At 39.7% G+C, this 21,760-nt stretch overlaps 1 protein-coding gene across 1 annotated transcript; it reads left to right on the top strand.

Annotated features, from left to right (window-relative positions):
* The first annotated feature begins 917 nt into the window (after window positions 1-917).
* On the top strand, window positions 918-20,830 carry LOC110857354 (cytochrome P450 6a22-like). The gene is made up of 5 exons (XM_035857746.1): window positions 918-2,760; window positions 2,874-2,890; window positions 2,978-3,149; window positions 19,586-20,250; window positions 20,509-20,830. The coding sequence occupies exons 3-5, from the start codon at window positions 3,013-3,015 to the stop codon at window positions 20,580-20,582; spliced, it is 876 nt and encodes a 291-aa protein (XP_035713639.1). The 5' UTR covers window positions 918-2,760; window positions 2,874-2,890; window positions 2,978-3,012; the 3' UTR covers window positions 20,583-20,830.
* Window positions 20,831-21,760: the final 930 nt, after the last annotated feature.

Raw genomic sequence — 21,760 nt, 5'->3', positions numbered from 1 at the left:
TAGTTACATAAAACGATAAACATACACTCTTAAAAAAATCAAAAAATCCGGCAGAGTCATATATGTACTCCGCAGCAGTAATGATTTGGTAATGATTGGTTACTGCCTTCGAATTGATTCGTTACTCACCAGTAAACTTTTCATTACCATTCCATTACTCTGCAGTAATGATAATTAATACGATCCCGGTACAGTCACATATGTACTCCGCTCAGTAATGATTTATTACCAATTTTCTAAGGGTGTGTTGTTTGTAAATAATAATGATAAGAATAGAGTTGCATACATGCTAAATATTATAATTCGGGCAAAATGCCACGAGTTAGAATCATACATACACACTCAAAATAATTTTGTAATGAAATCGGCACCGCGTGTAGTCACTATGTGGCTCTACCGCGGTGGTTAAGATTTTGTGAACAGAGAGTAACAAATTATTTTGCGAAATTTAAATTTATCACTATCCTATAAAACATTGTTACCTTGCCATCATGGTAGCAAATTTGATTTTCGGAGAATTTATTGTCACTCTTTAGTGACAAAATAGTAACCACCGCGGTGGGACGACATAGTATCACCGAATTATTCTGAGTGTGTAATAAAAGTTTATTTTAATTTTAAGAGAATTTGTATGAATATAAATTGGTTCGTGGGGATTCATCTTGTCAAAAGTACCCAAAACACTGGGCAGGATGTTGGCTCACACTCTAAGAAACTGGGTGATAGGCGTTATCATATTCATCACCATATGACTCTACCGCATCTGGTGATAGGCATCGTCACCTTTTTGGTGACGTTATATCACCACTAGGTGATAGACTATTACCAAACGGTGGTAGTCTATCACCTAGTGGTGATATAACGTCACCAAAAAGGTGACGATGCCTATCACCAGAGGCGGTAGAGTCATATGGTGATGAATATGATAACGCCTATCACCCAGTTTCTTAGAGTGCAGACATTATTTATTACATAATTAGTAGATATTTTCATTATGAAATTAATTTCATTAATTAAATTCAATTTCATCAAGTACTTTCGTAACCTTGTGATGACTTTTACATGTTTTACCCACCGACCAAATAAAACAAGTAATTATCCTAAATCTTAGTAAAAATCACTTTTTAACAATAACAAACTACATAACTGTATAGGCACACTTATCAATGTCATGCACTCTTAATAATCTGGTAAAGTCATATAGGTCATGGTTTCTCGGTAATAAATTTGCCCTTCAAAAAATCCTTTATTAATTCAAAACCGGGCAATGTGTATATATTACTCCTCCTCCGCGGAGTTATATTTTCCATCGCATTGTATTAATATTGACACCAAACGGTAACCAATATTTTTTTCAATGTGACATTAATATTTTACTGGTTGGTAATAATGTGTTGCTGGGTTACTATCAGACTGTATAACTTATCATTGCCATAACGGTAGAGTTATATCTTTTATATATAATTGTCCCACAATGTAATGTTTTATTGTGAGATTATTTGCAGTGCATTTGCTTGCTCACATAAATAGTTGCATAATATAATGCTGATATACACATACCGGTACAAACTAATATCATTGGTATGTATAAGTCGACGTATTTTCCCGACGGATAGATTATTCTTCTTCTTTAATACTTGTCTGGAAATCTTGCCCAAAACTGGTCCAATGTCCAAGTTTACTGGAGATTGTAGTGGGTGAAATGCAGCCGTGCATATCATTTTGGTCAAATGTGTGCATGTTTTATGTTATCTTATAAAATAACCTGATTCTACAAAATTAAGTTTCCTTCATACTCCTCGAGACATTGTATCATTTTTTTATCATTATTATATTGCTAAGGATCCCAAATTGGGTATCGTTTAGAAACATGTATGTGCATTCATATTGCAATGCTACCTAAATAGCTTAAATAATTTAAGTTGGACTTTCCATGTTAAATATAGCAGTAATGATGCATATCTGTATGTCTGTATGCATGCTAAATGTATGTCAACTAACAGTAACTTGCATCCAATAATCTCCATTAAAAGTGAAATGAATGAATGCAAGTTATGCATGTGTATAGAACGAATGATAGACTGGACATCACAAGTCACCTGCTCGCCTCTCGCTCGTATGCAAATGCATGCATGTAAATTATGTACCTGGAATAGTAAAATTCCAGGCAAGTGAATGTAAAACTCCTTGTTTTCCATGCACTTCTTGTACGTAATATGTAATGTGTAATGTAATGTAATGTGTGTAGGTAAGTTGTGTGTATTTAACGTAATGTATGTAGATCTGTATTTATTTATAGAAAACCCATTGTTCAGAACACAATGAGTTTTACTTATGAGAAAATAACATGATGCAAATTATGAAAAGGCGGATTCCCTGCGTCCGACCGAGGATATAAGGGCAGCCTCGACTCCAACCGCCACCACAACTGTGTCTATAATTATTACATGCAAGCTGTTTTGCACCAGCTTGCATTACAAAGTCTCAAATTGCCTCAAGTAATAGACTGAGACAAAAATAAATCAAATATTTGGTCAAGTTACCCCTAACATTTAAATACATACTACACATTAAATAATGAGTGTATATCAACTCTACAATAGTGTAAATAAATAAGTATTTTTAGATTGTTTTTACATTAACCTTGTGTCCGAATCTACTGATTTCCCACAAAACTAATCATCACATACATATAAAAATAATACACACTAAAAAATAAACCAACCAAACCATCTCACTATTCGTCATGAACATAAACAGGTATGGATTGTTCTTGTTTTAATTATTTTTTATGGTACATATTTAATTGTGCCTGCAAATTTTTACGTGCAATGTATGAAGATCTTCCCAACTAATGAAAAATTGAATTTCAGATTCGATGGGACAGACTGTAAGTTTGCACTTCGTATAAAGCTCTAATTTCCATATTCCAACATCCTCAAAATTTTACCAATTCTGAAAATATTGACATTTTCAGAATACTTAGTTTTAGCCGTGCGGGGTTACAATGGTATGGAGTGGTGGGTGAGTTATGCTTCTGATAATAAAGAAGTGTGGAAATGCATCGGTTTGGCGAGGGCGTTGAAAAGGACGGTGACCAGGAGACCCTTCATGGTTATCATTAATGACCACGTCGGGCGAGAGATGAGGTGAGATTATTGTAGCTTTTGGTGAATAATTGATGCCATGCACAAACTGGCATCAACAAATCTCATCCATAACTGCATTTATGTTTTCTGAAGTTACTCTCTTCAGAGAGAGGTGGACAAGGTGTGTGATTTAAAATCGCACGAGAATTTGTAATTCCGATCGTTTGCAAGTTCAGGGGATCGTATCACCAGTCCGGAGTTTCCACTTTGCAATCCGTACTTTTCAATTATTGCAAACTGTGGAGTGCAAATCTGGAGCGTTTCACCGTGGCGATGCATTTTTGCAATCTTCACTTCGCAAATAACCTCAAATTGCAAAGTAATTTGCAAACACTCCACAATCACAAATTTGAGTCGTAATTTTTTTCTCGCATCTATGTACATAAGTGGTTCTATCGCAAAAGAATGCAATAAATTACATACTTTGTCGAATTGGCTATATTCGTTTGCCAAGTCGGAGCGTACTTAGCGTATTGTCAATGTTTGCAGGCAATTACGATGGAGTTCATATACATTAAATACTTATTTGCATGGGTGGCCAGCTTTGCCAAAGCACGCATTATCGGTAGAAGAGAAATAGTACAGTCAAATTTGTGTAATTACATTTCATTAAATAAATCATAGCGAACATATTAACTAATTATGCACCACTTTTCTGCAACACGATTTAAGGTAAACAAAAATCATAGAATTAAACAGATATGGAAAAAGTTGTGCAACAAAAATATTTCAGAAACAATTATGAATTGGAAATATACCAAATTATTGGTAAATTCGAAAATCGCAGTAAATTATTACATATTTACTTGTCATCCAAGGCCAAAATCGTTTGAGTAAATTCGCTGAAAATTGTCTGTAATAAAAATGCAAAATAATTGCAGAATACAAATTGGAGACTAGTCAACGTTGTTCGAAATCCTAACTCCGACATATAAATAAATTTCTACATCTTGATCCAGAAGCCATGAAATAAAAAAAATGTTGAACGACAAATCTCTCCAGTTACTGCACTACATCGTCAAAATTTGCCAATATTCTGGCGCCACTCCGTTTTGCTGGGATAAGGAAAAGTGTCGCTTATTCATTTCGGCCCGATCTGATTTGTATTGCTGGTTCTGGTTACGATTTAAGACCGATATTTTGGCGTATCTTATAGTCCGTACCATCCACCTTAAGTATTATACTGATAACGTTGCCAATTCCAATTTTAGTCTAGCAATCTTATTTGCGATCAGTATTCACTACGTACTTCGAATCCAGTATGCATTCTACGGAGAAGATTTCGCTCTCCTGGTCAACTCATGTCTCGACGTGGTGCAAGATTACGGGCGTAAGTGAAACATTTAACAAGATACACATTTTGGTAACAAAGTATTACCACACTGTGAAAATCTATCTCTCCATGGAGATACTTTGCTATCATATCTACATAAACCACGATAGTAATAAGCGCAACCGCCAAGTAAGGAATATTACCATGATGGTGACACATTTACGACTCGAACCCAGTGTTGCATATTTCCCGTCCAAAACAATTTTTCCCAGTACAAGGGGAAAAAATGTATTTTACCACCTAGTTTTTTCCACTGGGAAGTGGGGAAAATGGAGCGCCACCTAACGGTATGCAGAGGCGCCATCTATTGTAATCTGCATAAGAACTACATTTTTTTCACTTTTTTCCATTTCGCACTGATTTTGGTGGGCGGGAAAAAGTGTCTTTTTCCCACTTTTTCCCACTGTCCGGTAAAAAGTGGTTTAATCCACTTGCAACACTGCTCGAACCAAAAAATTAGTTCTATGACAGGAGAGCCAAAAACTTCAGAAATTGTAATATATTCTTAACGCCAGTAATTTCACGTTCTGCGTTTATATTAATTTCTTGCTATACAGGGAAATGGTACCCCTTTATCGATCTGGACTCCGCATCATGGAATCAGAACTTCATTCGTGTCACGCATTTTTCGACAATTTGCTTATTTCTCGCCCTCTTTTGCACGGCCTGGTTTTACTTCATGTTTCCACTGACACCACCCTTTCTCAATGGCCTGTTGCCGCTGGCCTATCAAGCCAGCTGGAGTATCTACTTATTCGTTGGATTCATCTATAGCGCATACTTGTGGATGATTTGGTCCACTGTGCTATGGTTTGTGTATTTAAAGGATGCGAAATTTTAGTACAATTCTGCTATGGTTTGTGAATTAAAATGATGCGAAATTCTTGCTGAAAGGTTAAGTGGCCATACCTGGGCTGTTGGTACATAACTTCAGGAATAAAATGTTGAAATTTCAAAAATGTATAACTTTGTCAATCTTGGGTCGAATTTCAAAATTCCGACTGTTTTGAAAACGGTAGACCCTTGGGCGAAATAAACATTTCCAGATTTTTGAAATTCGACCACACCCACATGAAATTAAGGTTATAAGATCTGAAAACGTGTAAATTTTCGCCAGCGTATTTTAAAATAGTACAACCGAATTAGTGTTGAAATCTATGTGGGATCATTTCAAAAACTCAGGTCATCAAGGGGAACGACAGTTGGTCACACCCCCTGATTAGGGGTCATTTGGGGGTGGTTAGAAATCGAAAAACTAGACTAAAATCATTTCCAATACTGATTTACTAAAGTCACCATCGACCTTAAGCACACTATATCTGCGATCCCCTAAACACCATGACCTTGTCGTATACCCCATGAAGATGTAGGGGGTGTGGCTATCAGCGCTTTTGTCATTACTCGAACAATGTTTGGCATGCGACACATAATTTTTCTCAGCGCGTCGAGGGGATCCCGACGGCATAAGTCAAATTCAAAACCACACCCACCGTGGGTGTGGTTCTTTGCGCTTTGGGAATACTCAAAGCAACGTATGACAAATGATACATCATTTATCTCAGTGCCTCGAGTTGATCACAACCGCGTAAGCCAAATCCCAAACCCCACCCAATGAGGGTGCGGTCCTCGGCGCTTAGGGGATGTTCAAGCAGAGTATGACCTGTGATATATCAATTTCCTCAGTGCGTCGAGGGGATCACGACTGCACAACACAAGTCTAAAATCACACCCCATGTGGGAGTGGTTCTCGGCGGCCTTGGAAATATTCAACCAACGTATCACATGGGACATATAATTTTTCTTAGCGCGTCGACGGGATCCCGACAGCATAAGTCAAATCCAAAACCACACCCTCCGGGGGTGTGGTTCTTTGCGCTTTGGGAATACTCAAAGCAACGTATGACAAATGATATATCAATTTCTTCAGTGCCTCGAGGGGATCACGACTGAATAACACAAGTCTAAAACCACACCCCTTGTGGGTGTGGTTCCTTGCGATTTTGTTTACTTGTGGACCGATTTTGGAAATTCCGCTTGTCTTAGAAACACCGCCCCCTTGCGCGAAATATGTATTTCCATATTATTTAAATAAGGCCACACCCCCTGGAAATTCAGGTCACAAAGTCAAAAAACGTGTTAAACGTAATCAAACACTACAACCATATTTCAAAAGGAAAAAATCTGGTTTGATGTGTTTATTAAAGGGAAGCTGCAGGGTCACCTTTGACAATAAAAATTGGTTATCTACCCGTTCCCAGGGGGTGTGGTTCTTGGCACCTAGATAAGGGTCTTTTTTAATATGACATGCGACATGTCAAATTCCTCAGACAAACGAGGTGATGTAAACTGTATAACTGAATTGTGCAACCACACCCCCAAGGGGTGTGGCTATCGGCCACCAAACCCAATTATTCGGAACATAGCATGTGACATATCATTTTTCTCAGCGAGACAAGTGGATTTCGACAGAATATCTACCATTTCGGTACCACCCCCATGCGGGTGTGGTTCTTGGTGCCAAGATAAGGTTTTTGGGAATATGCCATGCGACATATCATTTTTCTCAGCTAGGCAAGGGGATTTAAATATAATAACTAAACTTTCGGAACCACACCACCAGTGGGTGTGGTTCCAAGCGACAAAATTTTTTGCTATATAGCTTGTGACATATCACTCTCCGCAGCCAGACCGGCCATTTCGACAAATTTACTAGAATTTCGTAACCACCCCCGGGGGGTGTGGTACCTGCTGACCACACCAAATTATTCGTAACTCAGCATGCGACATATAATTTTTGTCACCGGGGCAATTGGATTTCGATATCATAACTACAATTTCGGATCCACCCCCAGGGGGTGTGGTTCCTAGCAACTGGACAAAATTTATAGTAGTATAGCATGCAGAATATCATCTTTCTCAGTCAAACGAGGCGATGTCGACGGTATAGCTGTAATTTCGGAACCACACTTCCTGGGTGTGGTTCAAGGAGACCACACCAAATTACTCTTACCATAAATTACGATTTATGTAATCCCATAACACCAAAAACTTTGATTGTTCGCCAAATCCCACATCCGCTTTGGGTGTGTTATAGAAGCTTAAATATTCCATGGAATTCGTCGTGTTAGGCTTTTAAAGATAAACCATTACAAACGCATGTAACCAAGAGGTGAATCCAAGTGCTACACCCACGAGCATGTCGTAAACGCTTTAATGTTTTGATTGCTGAAGCTTTCAAGTTGAAGGTGTTAGTTTTAAACGTTAGAGTTTTAAATTTTAGCAGTTATATTTTTAACTATTTTGAGGGTTAATCGAAGGTTTTGACCTTTGACCTTGCCCGCACAGTCACACAGTCATCGTGGGCCAAAACTGTAGTGATTTTTGACATTTCCGCCCAAAATAACTTGTAATAGGGTCAAAACAAAAATTTCGACACATCTGACCGTAGGGAACATGACCGTGACGCCAGGACCGTTTGACCTACGAGGTCAGTTAAGGAACTCCTCGAGACAACACCCACGGGTTTTGTTGCTTGGAAATTTTAAAATTGCTACCCAAATCGTCTTGTTTGTTTGAGAGAGATTTATGTCGCATGCCATATCAAATTGCTTTTGTTTGGCTGCCAAGAACCACGCCCCCAGGAGGTGTGGTACCGAAATTTTAATAAGCTTATCGAACTCGCCTCGTTTCTTTTGGGGAAAATGCTATGTCGCAAACTATATTCCGAATAAATAGGAGTTGTACGCCTTAGAACCACACCCCCCTGGAAGTGTGGTTCCGAAATTTCAGCCGGACCGTGCATATCGCCTCCGTGGTCTGAGTAAAATGATATTTTGTATGCCATATTACTATACATCTGGTCTGGTCGCTTGGAACCACACCCACTGGTGGTGTGGTTCCGAAATTTTAGTTATTATATTTAAATCCCCTTGCCTAGCTGAGAAAAATGATATGTCGCATGGCATATTCCCAAAAACCTTATCCTGGCGCCAAGAACCACACCCGCATGGGGGTGGTACCGAAATTGTAGATATTCTGTCGAAATCCACTTGTCTCGCTGAGAAAAATGATATGTCACATGCTATGTTACGAATAATAATGTTTGGTGGCCAATAGCAACACCCCTTGGGGGTGTGGTTGCACAATTTAAGTTATACAGTTTACATCACCTCGTTTGTCTGAGGAATATGACATGTCGCATGTCATATTAAAAAAGACCCATATCTAGGTGCCAAGAACCACACGCCTGGGAAGGGGTAGATAACCAATTTGTATTGTCAAAGGTGACCCTGGCGCTTCCCTAACCCTCTAAAGCGGGAGGAGGACAATTGTCGTTTTTAAAAAATAGCCATGGTGCGGGAGGAAGACTATTGTCGCCCATAAAATATATGTATCTCTTGATGCGGGAGGAGGTCAATTGTCCTCCTTCTGTTTCGTTGCATAACGCGGGAAGAGGACCATTGTCCTCAAGGTCAAACTTTGCCTCAATGCGGAAGGAGGACAAAAGTCGAAAATTTACTCGTTTTCAGACTTTATGACCTTAATTTCATGTGGGTGTGGTCGAATTTCAAAAATCTGGAAATATATATTTCGCCCAAGGGTCTGCTGTTTTTAAAACAGTCGGAATTTCGAACATCGATGAGAAATTGACAGAGAAATTCAAATTCGAATTTTCAGTGTTGTTAGTTACTGGCGGGTCGGCCAACTCATGTTATGGTTTGTGTATTTAAAGGATGCGAAATTTTAGTACAATTCTGCTAACATGAGTTGGCCGACCCGCCCGTAACTAACAACATTGAAAATTCAAATCCGAATTACTCTGTCAATTTCGCATCCATTTCATTCCATGTCGAATTTCAAAATTCCGACTGTTTTGAAAACGGTAGACCCTTGGGCGAAATAAACATTTCCAGATTTTTGAAATTCGACCACACCCACATGAAATTAAGGTTATAAGATCTGAAAACGTGTAAATTTTCGCCAGCGTATTTTAAAATAGTACAACCGAATTAGTGTTGAAATCTATGTGGGATCATTTCAAAAACTCAGGTCATCAAGGGGAACGACAGTTGGTCACACCCCCTGATTAGGGGTCATTTGGGGGTGGTTAGAAATCGAAAAACTAGACTAAAATCATTTCCAATACTGATTTACTAAAGTCACCATCGACCTTAAGCACACTATATCTGCGATCCCCTAAACACCATGACCTTGTCGTATACCCCATGAAGATGTAGGGGGTGTGGCTATCAGCGCTTTTGTCATTACTCGAACAATGTTTGGCATGCGACACATAATTTTTCTCAGCGCGTCGAGGGGATCCCGACGGCATAAGTCAAATTCAAAACCACACCCACCGTGGGTGTGGTTCTTTGCGCTTTGGGAATACTCAAAGCAACGTATGACAAATGATACATCATTTATCTCAGTGCCTCGAGTTGATCACAACCGCGTAAGCCAAATCCCAAACCCCACCCAATGAGGGTGCGGTCCTCGGCGCTTAGGGGATGTTCAAGCAGAGTATGACCTGTGATATATCAATTTCCTCAGTGCGTCGAGGGGATCACGACTGCACAACACAAGTCTAAAATCACACCCCATGTGGGAGTGGTTCTCGGCGGCCTTGGAAATATTCAACCAACGTATCACATGGGACATATAATTTTTCTTAGCGCGTCGACGTGATCCCGACAGCATAAGTCAAATCCAAAACCACACCCACCGTGGGTGTGGTCCTTTGCGCTTTGGGAATACTCAAAGCGACGTATGACAAATGATAACTCAGGTCATCAAGGGGAACGACAGTTGGTCACACCCCCTGATTAGGGGTCATTTGCGGGTGGTTAGAAATCGAAAAACTAGACTAAAATCATTTCCAATACTGATTTACTAAAGTCACCATCGACCTTAAGCACACTATATCTGCGATCCCCTAAACACCATGACCTTGTCGTATACCCCATGAAGATGTAGGGGGTGTGGCTATCAGCGCTTTTGTCATTACTCGAACAATGTTTGGCATGCGACGCATAATTTTTCTCAGCGCGTCGACGGGATCCCGACAGCATAAGTCAAACCCAAAACCACACCCACCGTGGGTGTGGTCCTTTGCGCTTTGGGAATACTCAAAGCAACGTATGACAAATGATATATCATTTTTCTCAGTGACTCGAGGGGATCACGACTGAATAACACAAGTCTAAAACCACACCCCTTGTGGGTGTGGTTCCTTGCGATTTTATTTACTTGTGGACCGATTTTGGAAATTCCGCTTGTCTTAGAAACACCGCCCCCTTGCGCGAAATATGTATTTCCAAATTATTTAAATAAGGCCACACCCCCTGGAAATTCAGGTCACAAAGTCAAAAAACGTGTTAAACGTAATCAAACACTACAACCATATTTCAAAAGGAAAAAATCTGGTTTGATGTGTTTATTAACCCTTTGGTTCGTGGACTTGGATACCGTAATTTGCATTAAAGCGGAAGTCGTTTCCAATAGATCTTCACCATGGTGCGGGGGAATAACTCAAAGTACATGTTTTACATACGGGAGAGAAATAATGTAATCCGTACCTTCAATGCGGGAAGGGATTTTTGTATAATTTTAAAAGTATTGAAATATAACATAATTTTTACTTATCCAGCCTTCATATTTAAATACGAGATTTTTATTTTCAAGTTTCCTATGAGATGTAAAATGGAAATAAACACTATCCAGAATTATAGAAGGAAAAACTCAAAAAATCCAAATTTTAACATTGGTTGATATAGGGAAAAATCCAATTTTTAACATTGGTTGACATAGGGAAAAATCCAATTTTTAACATTGGTTGACATAGGGAAAAATCCACTTTTTACCATTGAATATTCCTAAAAATCACAAAGAAATATTCTAAAAGTGAATTTTTCGAGGTCATGGGATTTCAAAAACAAGTGCACCCATACTTTATTTTATTGTAACAAAGTAAACAAAGGTATGGATGTGAGAAATTATGAATTTAGAGGAGGACTTTTGTCCTCCTTCCGCATTGAGGCAAAGTTTGACCTTGAGGACAATGGTCCTCTTCCCGCGTTATGCAACGAAACAGAAGGAGGACAATTGACCTCCTCCCGCATCAAGAGATACATATATTTTATGGGCGACAATAGTCTTCCTCCCGCACCATGGCTATTTTTTAAAAACGACAATTGTCCTCCTCCCGCTTTAGAGGGTTAGGGAAGCGCCAGGGTCACCTTTGACAATACAAATTGGTTATCTACCCCTTCCCAGGCGTGTGGTTCTTGGCACCTAGATATGGGTCTTTTTTAATATGACATGCGACATGTCATATTCCTCAGACAAACGAGGTGATGTAAACTGTATAACTTAAATTGTGCAACCACACCCCCAAGGGGTGTTGCTATTGGCCACCAAACATTATTATTCGTAACATAGCATGTGACATATCATTTTTCTCAGCGAGACAAGTGGATTTCGACAGAATATCTACAATTTCGGTACCACCCCCATGCGGGTGTGGTTCTTGGCGCCAGGATAAGGTTTTTGGGAATATGCCATGCGACATATCATTTTTCTCAGCTAGGCAAGGGGATTTAAATATAATAACTAAAATTTCGGAACCACACCACCAGTGGGTGTGGTTCCAAGCGACCAGACCAGATGTATAGTAATATGGCATACAAAATATCATTTTACTCAGACCACGGAGGCGATATGCACGGTCCGGCTGAAATTTCGGAACCACACTTCCAGGGGGGTGTGGTTCTAAGGCGTACAACTCCTATTTATTCGGAATATAGTTTGCGACATAGCATTTTCCCCAAAAGAAACGAGGCGAGTTCGATAAGCTTATTAAAATTTCGGTACCACACCTCCTGGGGGCGTGGTTCTTGGCAGCCAAACAAAAGCAATTTGATATGGCATGCGACATAAATCTCTCTCAAACAAACAAGACGATTTGGGTAGCAATTTTAAAATTTCCAAGCAACAAAACCCGTGGGTGTTGTCTCGAGGAGTTCCTTAACTGACCTCGTAGGTCAAACGGTCCTGGCGTCACGGTCATGTTCCCTACGGTCAGATGTGTCGAAATTTTTGTTTTGACCCTATTACAAGTTATTTTGGGCGGAAATGTCAAAAATCACTACAGTTTTGGCCCACGATGACTGTGTGACTGTGCGGGCAAGGTCAAAGGTCAAAACCTTCGATTAACCCTCAAAATAGTTAAAAATATAACTGCTAAAATTTAAAACTCTAACGTTTAAAACTAACACCTTCAACTTGAAAGCTTCAGCAATCAAAACATTAAAGCGTTTACGACATGCTCGTGGGTGTAGCACTTGGATTCACCTCTTGGTTACATGCGTTTGTAATGGTTTATCTTTAAAAGCCTAACACGACGAATTCCATGGAATATTTAAGCTTCTATAACACACCCAAAGCGGATGTGGGATTTGGCGAACAATCAAAGTTTTTGGTGTTATGGGATTACATAAATCGTAATTTATGGTAAGAGTAATTTGGTGTGGTCTCCTTGAACCACACCCAGGAAGTGTGGTTCCGAAATTACAGCTATACCGTCGACATCGCCTCGTTTGACTGAGAAAGATGATATTCTGCATGCTATACTACTATAAATTTTGTCCAGTTGCTAGGAACCACACCCCCTGGGGGTGGATCCGAAATTGTAGTTATGATATCGAAATCCAATTGCCCCGGTGACAAAAATTATATGTCGCATGCTGAGTTACGAATAATTTGGTGTGGTCAGCAGGTACCACACCCCCGGGGGTGGTTACGAAATTCTAGTAAATTTGTCGAAATGGCCGGTCTGGCTGCGGAGAGTGATATGTCACAAGCTATATAGCAAAAAATTTTGTCGCTTGGAACCACACCCACTGGTGGTGTGGTTCCGAAAGTTTAGTTATTATATTTAAATCCCCTTGCCTAGCTGAGAAAAATGATATGTCGCATGGCATATTCCCAAAAACCTTATCTTGGCACCAAGAACCACACCCGCATGGGGGTGGTACCGAAATGGTAGATATTCTGTCGAAATCCACTTGTCTCGCTGAGAAAAATGATATGTCACATGCTATGTTCCGAATAATTGGGTTTGGTGGCCGATAGCCACACCCCTTGGGGGTGTGGTTGCACAATTCAGTTATACAGTTTACATCACCTCGTTTGTCTGAGGAATTTGACATGTCGCATGTCATATTAAAAAAGACCCTTATCTAGGTGCCAAGAACCACACCCCCTGGGAACGGGTAGATAACCAATTTTTATTGTCAAAGGTGACCCTGCAGCTTCCCTTTAATAAACACATCAAACCAGATTTTTTCCTTTTGAAATATGGTTGTAGTGTTTGATTACGTTTAACACGTTTTTTGACTTTGTGACCTGAATTTCCAGGGGGTGTGGCCTTATTTAAATAATATGGAAATACATATTTCGCGCAAGGGGGCGGTGTTTCTAAGACAAGCGGAATTTCCAAAATCGGTCCACAAGTAAACAAAATCGCAAGGAACCACACCCACAAGGGGTGTGGTTTTAGACTTGTGTTATTCAGTCGTGATCCCCTCGAGGCACTGAAGAAATTGATATATCATTTGTCATACGTTGCTTTGAGTATTCCCAAAGCGCAAAGAACCACACCCCCGGAGGGTGTGGTTTTGGATTTGACTTATGCTGTCGGGATCCCGTCGACGCGCTAAGAAAAATTATATGTCCCATGTGATACGTTGGTTGAATATTTCCAAGGCCGCCGAGAACCACTCCCACATGGGGTGTGATTTTAGACTTGTGTTGTGCAGTCGTGATCCCCTCGACGCACTGAGGAAATTGATATATCACAGGTCATACTCTGCTTGAACATCCCCAAAGCGCCGAGGACCGCACCCTCATTGGGTGGGGTTTGGGATTTGGCTTACGCGGTTGTGATCAACTCGAGGCACTGAGATAAATGATGTATCATTTGTCATACGTTGCTTTGAGTATTCCCAAAGCGCAAAGGACCACACCCACGGTGGGTGTGGTTTTGAATTTGACTTATGCCGTCGTGATCCCCTCGACGCGCTGAGAAAAATTATGTCACATGCCAAACATTGTTCGAGTAATAACAAAAGCGCTGATAGCCACACCCCCTACATCTTCATGGGGTATACGACAAGGTCATGGTGTTTAGGGGATCGCAGATATAGTGTGCTTAAGGTCGATGGTGACTTTAGTAAATCAGTATTGGAAATGATTTTAGTCTAGTTTTTCGATTTCTAACCACCCCCAAATGACCCCTAATCAGGGGGTGTGACCAACTGTCGTTCCCCTTGATGACCTGAGTTTTTGAAATGATCCCACATAGATTTCAACACTAATTCGGTTGTACTATTTTAAAATACGCTGGCGAAAATTTACACGTTTTCAGATCTTATAACCTTAATTTCATGTGGGTGTGGTCGAATTTCAAAAATCTGGAAATGTTTATTTCGCCCAAGGGTCTACCGTTTTCAAAACAGTCGGAATTTTGAAATTCGACATGGAATGAAATGGATGCGAAATTGACAGAGTAATTCGGATTTGAATTTTCAATGTTGTTAGTTACGGGCGGGTCGGCCAACTCATGTTAGCAGAATTGTACTAAAATTTCGCATCCTTTAAATACACAAACCATAACATGAGTTGGCCGACCCGCCAGTAACTAACAACACTGAAAATTCGAATTTGAATTTCTCTGTCAATTTCTCATCGATGTTCGAAATTCCGACTGTTTTAAAAACAGCAGACCCTTGGGCGAAATATATATTTCCAGATTTTTGAAATTCGACCACACCCACATGAAATTAAGGTCATAAAGTCTGAAAACGAGTAAATTTTCGCCTGCATTTTTTAAAAATAGTACAACCGAATTAGTGTTTAAACCTTCGTGGAGTAATTTAAAAAACTCAGGTCATCGAGGGGAGCGAAAATTGGTCACTCCCCCTGATTAGGGGTCATTGTGGGGGTGGTTAGAAATCGAAAAATTTAAGTAAAATCATTTCCTATCGTGATTTATTAAATTCACCATCGCCCTTAAACACTCTATATCCGTGATCCCCTAATCACCATGACCTAGTCGTATACCCCATGAAGACGTTGGGGGTGTGGCTATCAGCGCTTTTGTTATTACTGGAACAATGTTTGGCATGTGACATAATTTTTCTCAGCGCGTCGAGGGGATCACGACGGCATAAGTCAAATTCAAAACCACACCCACCGTGGGTGTGGTCCTTTGCGCTTTGGGAATACTCAAAGCAACGTATGACAAATGGTACATAATTTTTCTCAGCGCGTCGAGGGGATCACGACGGCATAAGTCAAATCCAAAACCACACCCACTGTGGGTGTGGTCCTCGGCGCTTTGGGAATACTCAACCAACGTGTGACATTCGACATATAATTTTTCTCAGCGCTTCGAGGTGATCACGACCATGAACCCTGAATTAAAATCCACACCCACTGTGGGTGGGGTTGTTGGCATTTTTATCAGTCTAACCAGGGTTTGGCATCTGATACGTCATTTTGCTCAGCCTGTCGAAGGGATCACGACTACCTAATCAAAGTAAACAACCACACCCCCTGTCGGTGTGGTAAAATATATTTTAAGGAGTCGACCCAAACTGTGGTAAATTATGTTTTTTTTGGTTGAGCCTTTTTCGATGCATGTTAAAATGCATAAAAAATGCCGGAAATTCAAATATGAGCCAAAATTTCAATTTTGAACCGATTTTCAAAATGTAGACTGTTTCGGAAACTATAAGTCATTGCCGCCAACATGTATTTCCAATTTTTTAAATTTCGACCTCGCTGACCTGCAATCCAGATCATAAGGTCATACATTGAGTAGCTTTCGTTAATTGGCAAATTAAGCAAATTCTTTTGGAAAATTCAAAATTTCAAAAGCTAGTCTGACCACTCAAGTGACCAAAATTGACCAAAATTGTAGGTCGCAGCTCCATTAGGGGTGGCTGGGGGTGTGGCTTTCAGCGAATGTATAAATATGTAACAGAAGCATGTTATGCTATACAAATTATTTCTCGGTAGAGAAAGACGGTCACCATGATCATCTCCAATTTTGAAAACCCACACCCCCGGGTGGGTGTGGTTTTCAGCGCTTTCGACATTGTTCAAGGAAACCATATCAAGCGACACAAATTATTTCTCGAGAGAGAAAGACCATTGCCATAGTGACCTCAAACAATGAAAATCCACACCCCCGGGTGGGTGTGGTTCCTGGCGCTTTTCCTCTAAAATTTAATCTAAATTCGGCTTCTGAAATCTTCGGTATTATAATTTCGTTTTCCGCCTGGTATGGGAATCCATGAGATTCGTTTACACAATTGGTCAATGAAATGCCAAATATGTCATAAATATCAATGTCACGCATTGGAAATTATGACATTTACGGACATTGATGGACATTTCTGAGATGACATTGACACTTATGACAGTGACACGACATTTACTCGTTACATGACATATTGACGACCCTACTTGTAGCTGAGTAGGTGAGTCACCTTGGTTAATTTCATGCCAGACATAGTTTACAACGGCCATCAAGGTGTTGTTGTTTATCCTCACGAATTACAGAGCAAAATCACAATGTATATTATGCTCTTGTTACGTTGAACAAATCCAAGAAGTTGAACGTCGCCCACAAGCTGTGGGCGACGTTCATCGCATGTAGGATCATTATCACAAAACCTTGTTGACAGAGTTCGGAGATTACTTGAGTCTGGATTGGGATTGGGGATTACGGATTATTTTATAAAAAATCCGGATTAATATTTTGGATTTGAATTAGCAAAATGTTGGGATTGAATTAATCCGGGATTAAAAAATCTCAAATTTTTAGTGGATTAATGGATTGGGATTAACAATCCTGATTATTTCTTGGATTTAGATTTAAATGAGTTCGTAAATATGAGTAAAAAATAACCAGCGAAAAAAAATAATTGCAAAGCAAATTTATTTTTGCTATTTTGATAAGACAAAAATTAACTGGGGTGAGAAACAATATAGTTAATATTGAACTTTCAAAACAACAAGCATATTCATACACATCGAAAGACACTCCTGACATGCTGCTGCAATTTTTCCATTGGCCTTGTCTATATTGGTTACCACAAAGAACTCGCCGTGAAATATGTAAGGGAATTCATTTTGTATTTCTGCCATTTTAAAATATATTGCAAGTTAAAAATTACAAAAAAAAACAAAGTTTGGAAAGTGTCTTGTTGCAACACTGGAGAAACAGTTGTGAAAAGTGGCGGATTCATTGCCTGAACGAACTACGAACCGAGTTCAACGAACGAATTTTATGGTAGAATTAACAGATCGTATGGATGACATTTTTAATCGATTTATTCACAAGCTTTCAGGGTTCAACTGCCCCCTTCTTCAGGTGTAACAATGTATAAAATTATTTGAATAATTTCATGAAAGAAAATATTTTCAAGAAACATGAAGATGAATTGTTATTGATATCATTGTGGTCGCTGGGTAACTTGGAACGAACTTTACTCGGCTCACCGAGGCAGATGAAAAAAATCCAAAAATTAATCCGGGTCGGATTGAGAATTAAATGATTCAATGGATTGGGGATTGTGGATTAGTTTTAGTTCCACTCTTTCTTGGGATTGGGGATTGGGAATTATTATTTTTAATACAGAAGTCTTATATTAGGGATTGGGGATTAATAATCTCTAATCCATAATCTAATCAGCTAATCCAGATTCTGGATTGACCGAACTCTGCTTGTTGATCACAGAGCTGTGCACCCTCAGCTCATGAGGGCGATTTTCGCCCTCACCTCACGCTGCCTCACCTCAGCCTCATGAGGCGAGGCTGAGGTCGCAAATTGATTTGAGGCTGAGGGCGATTGAGGCTGAGGTCGCAAATTGATTTGAGGCTGAGGTCGATTGGGGCTGAGGTCGCAAATTGATTTGAGGCTGAGGGCGATTGAGGCTGAGGTCGACATGAATTGGGGAGAGGGCGAAGGCAGAGGAGTGATGCATTCGCTTATATTTAATTAAAACTACTAATAAAAATTTTAGTCAGTTTTAGTATCAAATCAAATCGGTTCAACTGTAAATATTTATTTATATTTATTGTACAATATTTATTTATAATAAAATAATTTCTCATGAGAAATGCAGCACTTAACGACTAAATAATTGAATTTCATCGGCTTTACATGCAATTTAAACTTAAATTTTAAAACTCGTTAGTTTTAACAAAGTCAGCTAAATTTTCATTAGCAAAAGTTTATTTAGCAATGCCAGCCTCCTCTGCCTCTATTGAAAGATTATTCAGCATCGCAGGTGTCATAGCCAGAGCTCGAAGATGTTCATTGACAGTGGCTACCATTGAGATGCTGCTCTGTTATCAGCAATTCCTGTTAAATAAAATGAATACTTAAAGAAATATAGCTGTTTTATGCAATATCGAAATGATAAAATTACTCATGAGTAATGGTTTTTAGGTTCAGCTTTAAAAATTAGTCAAAGTTGTTAGTTTAATCTTAGTTGAGGAAAAGACACATTAGAACTACTCATGAGGAGTACAGCTATAACAATGTTATATTGTTGTACGAATTTTCCTTGCTGTAAGATTATTGTACAAAATAAAAGTAAAATATTTCCTTGAAATACTTTTCGCTTTGTTGATTGTTGACAAGTTGATTGTGCATCGCTTATTTCGCCCTCATGAGGGCGATTTTTTCCTCCCTCACTCGCCCTCAGCCTCAGCCTCATGAGGCGAGGCTGAGGTGGCAAATTGAATTGAGGCTGAGGGAGATTGAGGCTGAGGTGGCAAATTGAATTGAGGCTGAGGGCGATTGAGGCTGAGGTCGGCATTATAAATTGAGGCTGAGGGCGATTGAGGCTGAGGTCGACATTATGAATTGAGGCGAGGTCGATTGAGGCTGAGGGCGCTCATTAGCATATAAGGCTGAGGGATTGAGGCTGAGGAAATTTGAGGCTGCACAGCACTGGTAAATGCATCGTAGAAATTTGCACACATTTTATATTTGCAAAATTTTGACTACATATTTTTTGCAATATTACAGAACTGCGACCAAGTTGACCTCTTCCATCAAATCGTACCCCTCACCACCCACGGCCCCATCCTCCTTCGACATCCCGCTCCTTACCTGCATGTACAAATACACGTTGGGAAACATCGCCACGGCCGTTTTTGGCCTTTATGTCGACACCTTCGCGGAAAACGATGTCTTTTTCAACACGACGACAGAAATGTTTCAAGCTTTCATAAAAAATCGAAAATTTCAGTTCGCCATGCTCCAAATGTTTCCAAGATTTTCGAAACTCGCCCAAATTCAGGGAATCGAGCAGAAATATTCAGACTTTTACTGGTCCTTGTTAAACGCGGCGTTGACCGCGCGACAAAATGGGGGCGTGAAGGGGTCAGATTTCTTCCAGTTGTTGGTGGACGCGCAAAATGAGGATAACCCGGAAAATGATAAGGTGGGGAAGGGAAACAAGAAAAATATCAAGTGGACCAACGAGCTCGCGTGTGCGCAGGCCTTCCTCTTCATGGGGGCTGGATTTGCCACGGTGGCGAATAACTTGGCCGCTGCGATGTACATTTTAGCGACGGAGGGGGAACTGCAGGACAAAGTTTATCAAGAGGTTAAGGACGTGATGGGGGAAAATGAAACGATTTCGTATGACGACTCGAACAAGTTGGAGTATATGGAGATGTTTATTTCAGGTGGGTAAAAAAAAATTGCGAATTTATGTGCGAATTTTAGAAATGCAGAAATATTGAAGGGATTCGTGTATACTTTACAAGTTCACATAATTTTTACTCCGGGTGGCCAAGGTTTTCTGTGCAGAAACCATTAACGCGATAAAATCGCACATTTTGTAAAGCAAAATTTGCGAACTTTTTACGACCGTTGTAAAGTATGCATGAATGAATATTTTTGCGAAATTTTTATACAGTGCAAAATTCATATTTTTTGCATAGGTGCTCCGCCTCTACCCCGTTCAGTCGAGATTGGAACGAATTGCGGTGAAGGATTATGCCGTGATGAGGAGTAACGGGAAAACCGTAATTATTCCAAAAGGTGCAAATATCGCCATTTCAGCGGAAGCGGTGCAAAAAGATGAGCAATATTTTGCAAATCCGCTAAACTTCGATCCGGAAAGATTCTCGGTAGAAAATAAAGGAAAGATTAGTCCATACTCATACCTCCCATTTGGAGTCGGACCGAGGAATTGTATAGGTAAGAATTTTATTGCAAAATTTAATTTTTGCAATATTGCCAAAATCATGACTATTTAGTTTTCCCAGGAATGAGATTCGCTTTAGCAGAAACCAAAGTTTTATTGGCACATGTAGTCCGGAATTTTGTTCTCAGTCCGACCAAGACGACCCGATTCCCGTCAAGATTCCAAGAACGCAGATCGGCTTCCAAGTCGATATGGGGGTCGAGATACGATTCACGCCAAGAGTTTGAAGCAGATTTTGTATAAATTATTATATCAAAATATTAAATAGTTACTCTTTCGTTGCACAATAAGGGAGAATTTTGGCAAATTTATCATATTATAATTTCAGAGAGGAAGTGGTAGTCAGTTTGATAAGATTGCAAAGTTATGCAAATACTCCGCTGTGAAAGCAATATGCGATCGAGGTACATACATATGTAGGTAGCTTGTTGATTTAGGAAATTACATAATTCTATGAATATTTATGGAGAAAAGGTAAATTTATTGACTAATTTCTCCCTTAAATTCACGTTATTTGTCAAATTTCAGGAAATCCTGCCAGAGTAAAGTATGTACATAGTTTCTGAAAATTTACATTATTCACAATTTCCATCAGACTTGCATGATTTTCATCAGAATGGAATTACAGGACTAACTTTGTGGTAAAATCTATGACTTAAATTTTTGTTTTTCATGCATACCATGAATTTCGTGTCATACCAGGTTCCAAGAATCCCAATGTGACGAAACAAGGTAAAAGTCTCGCCTAACTTTAGTATGTATGCCTTGCACGCATGTCACCCAATCCCCGAGAATCTATGTATCTACGCAACTTACTTCTACACATACGGCCAGTGTTCGCCAAAAAGCAAAAAAGCACTAATCATCAATGCTTTTTTGCTGTTTTGCTATTTAACTAGATTGATTTTTTGCCGTGCTTCTTTGCTGTTTTGATGCCGCCATCTAGCTGCGGGCCAATGGCAAAAAAAACTAAAAAGCGAAAAAAG

The sequence above is a fragment of the Folsomia candida genome, unplaced genomic scaffold (genome assembly GCF_002217175.1).
Source record: "Folsomia candida strain VU population unplaced genomic scaffold, ASM221717v1 Fcan01_Sc018, whole genome shotgun sequence".
NCBI lineage: Eukaryota > Metazoa > Arthropoda > Collembola > Entomobryomorpha > Isotomidae > Folsomia > Folsomia candida.
This window is presented reverse-complemented; position numbering and strand designations above follow the sequence as displayed.

What these genes read in the sequence shown, in the direction of transcription:
- LOC110857354 (XM_035857746.1), top strand. Translation starts at nt 3,013, where the DNA reads ATGGAGTGGTGGGTGAGTTATGCTTCTGATAATAAAGAAGTGTGGAAA. An exon ending in CACGTCGGGCGAGAGATGAG is followed by an intron (nt 3,150 to 19,585) that starts GTGAGATTATTG and finishes GCAATATTACAG; the next exon opens with AACTGCGACCAAGTTGACCT. An exon ending in TATGGAGATGTTTATTTCAG is followed by an intron (nt 20,251 to 20,508) that starts GTGGGTAAAAAA and finishes TTTTTTGCATAG; the next exon opens with GTGCTCCGCCTCTACCCCGT.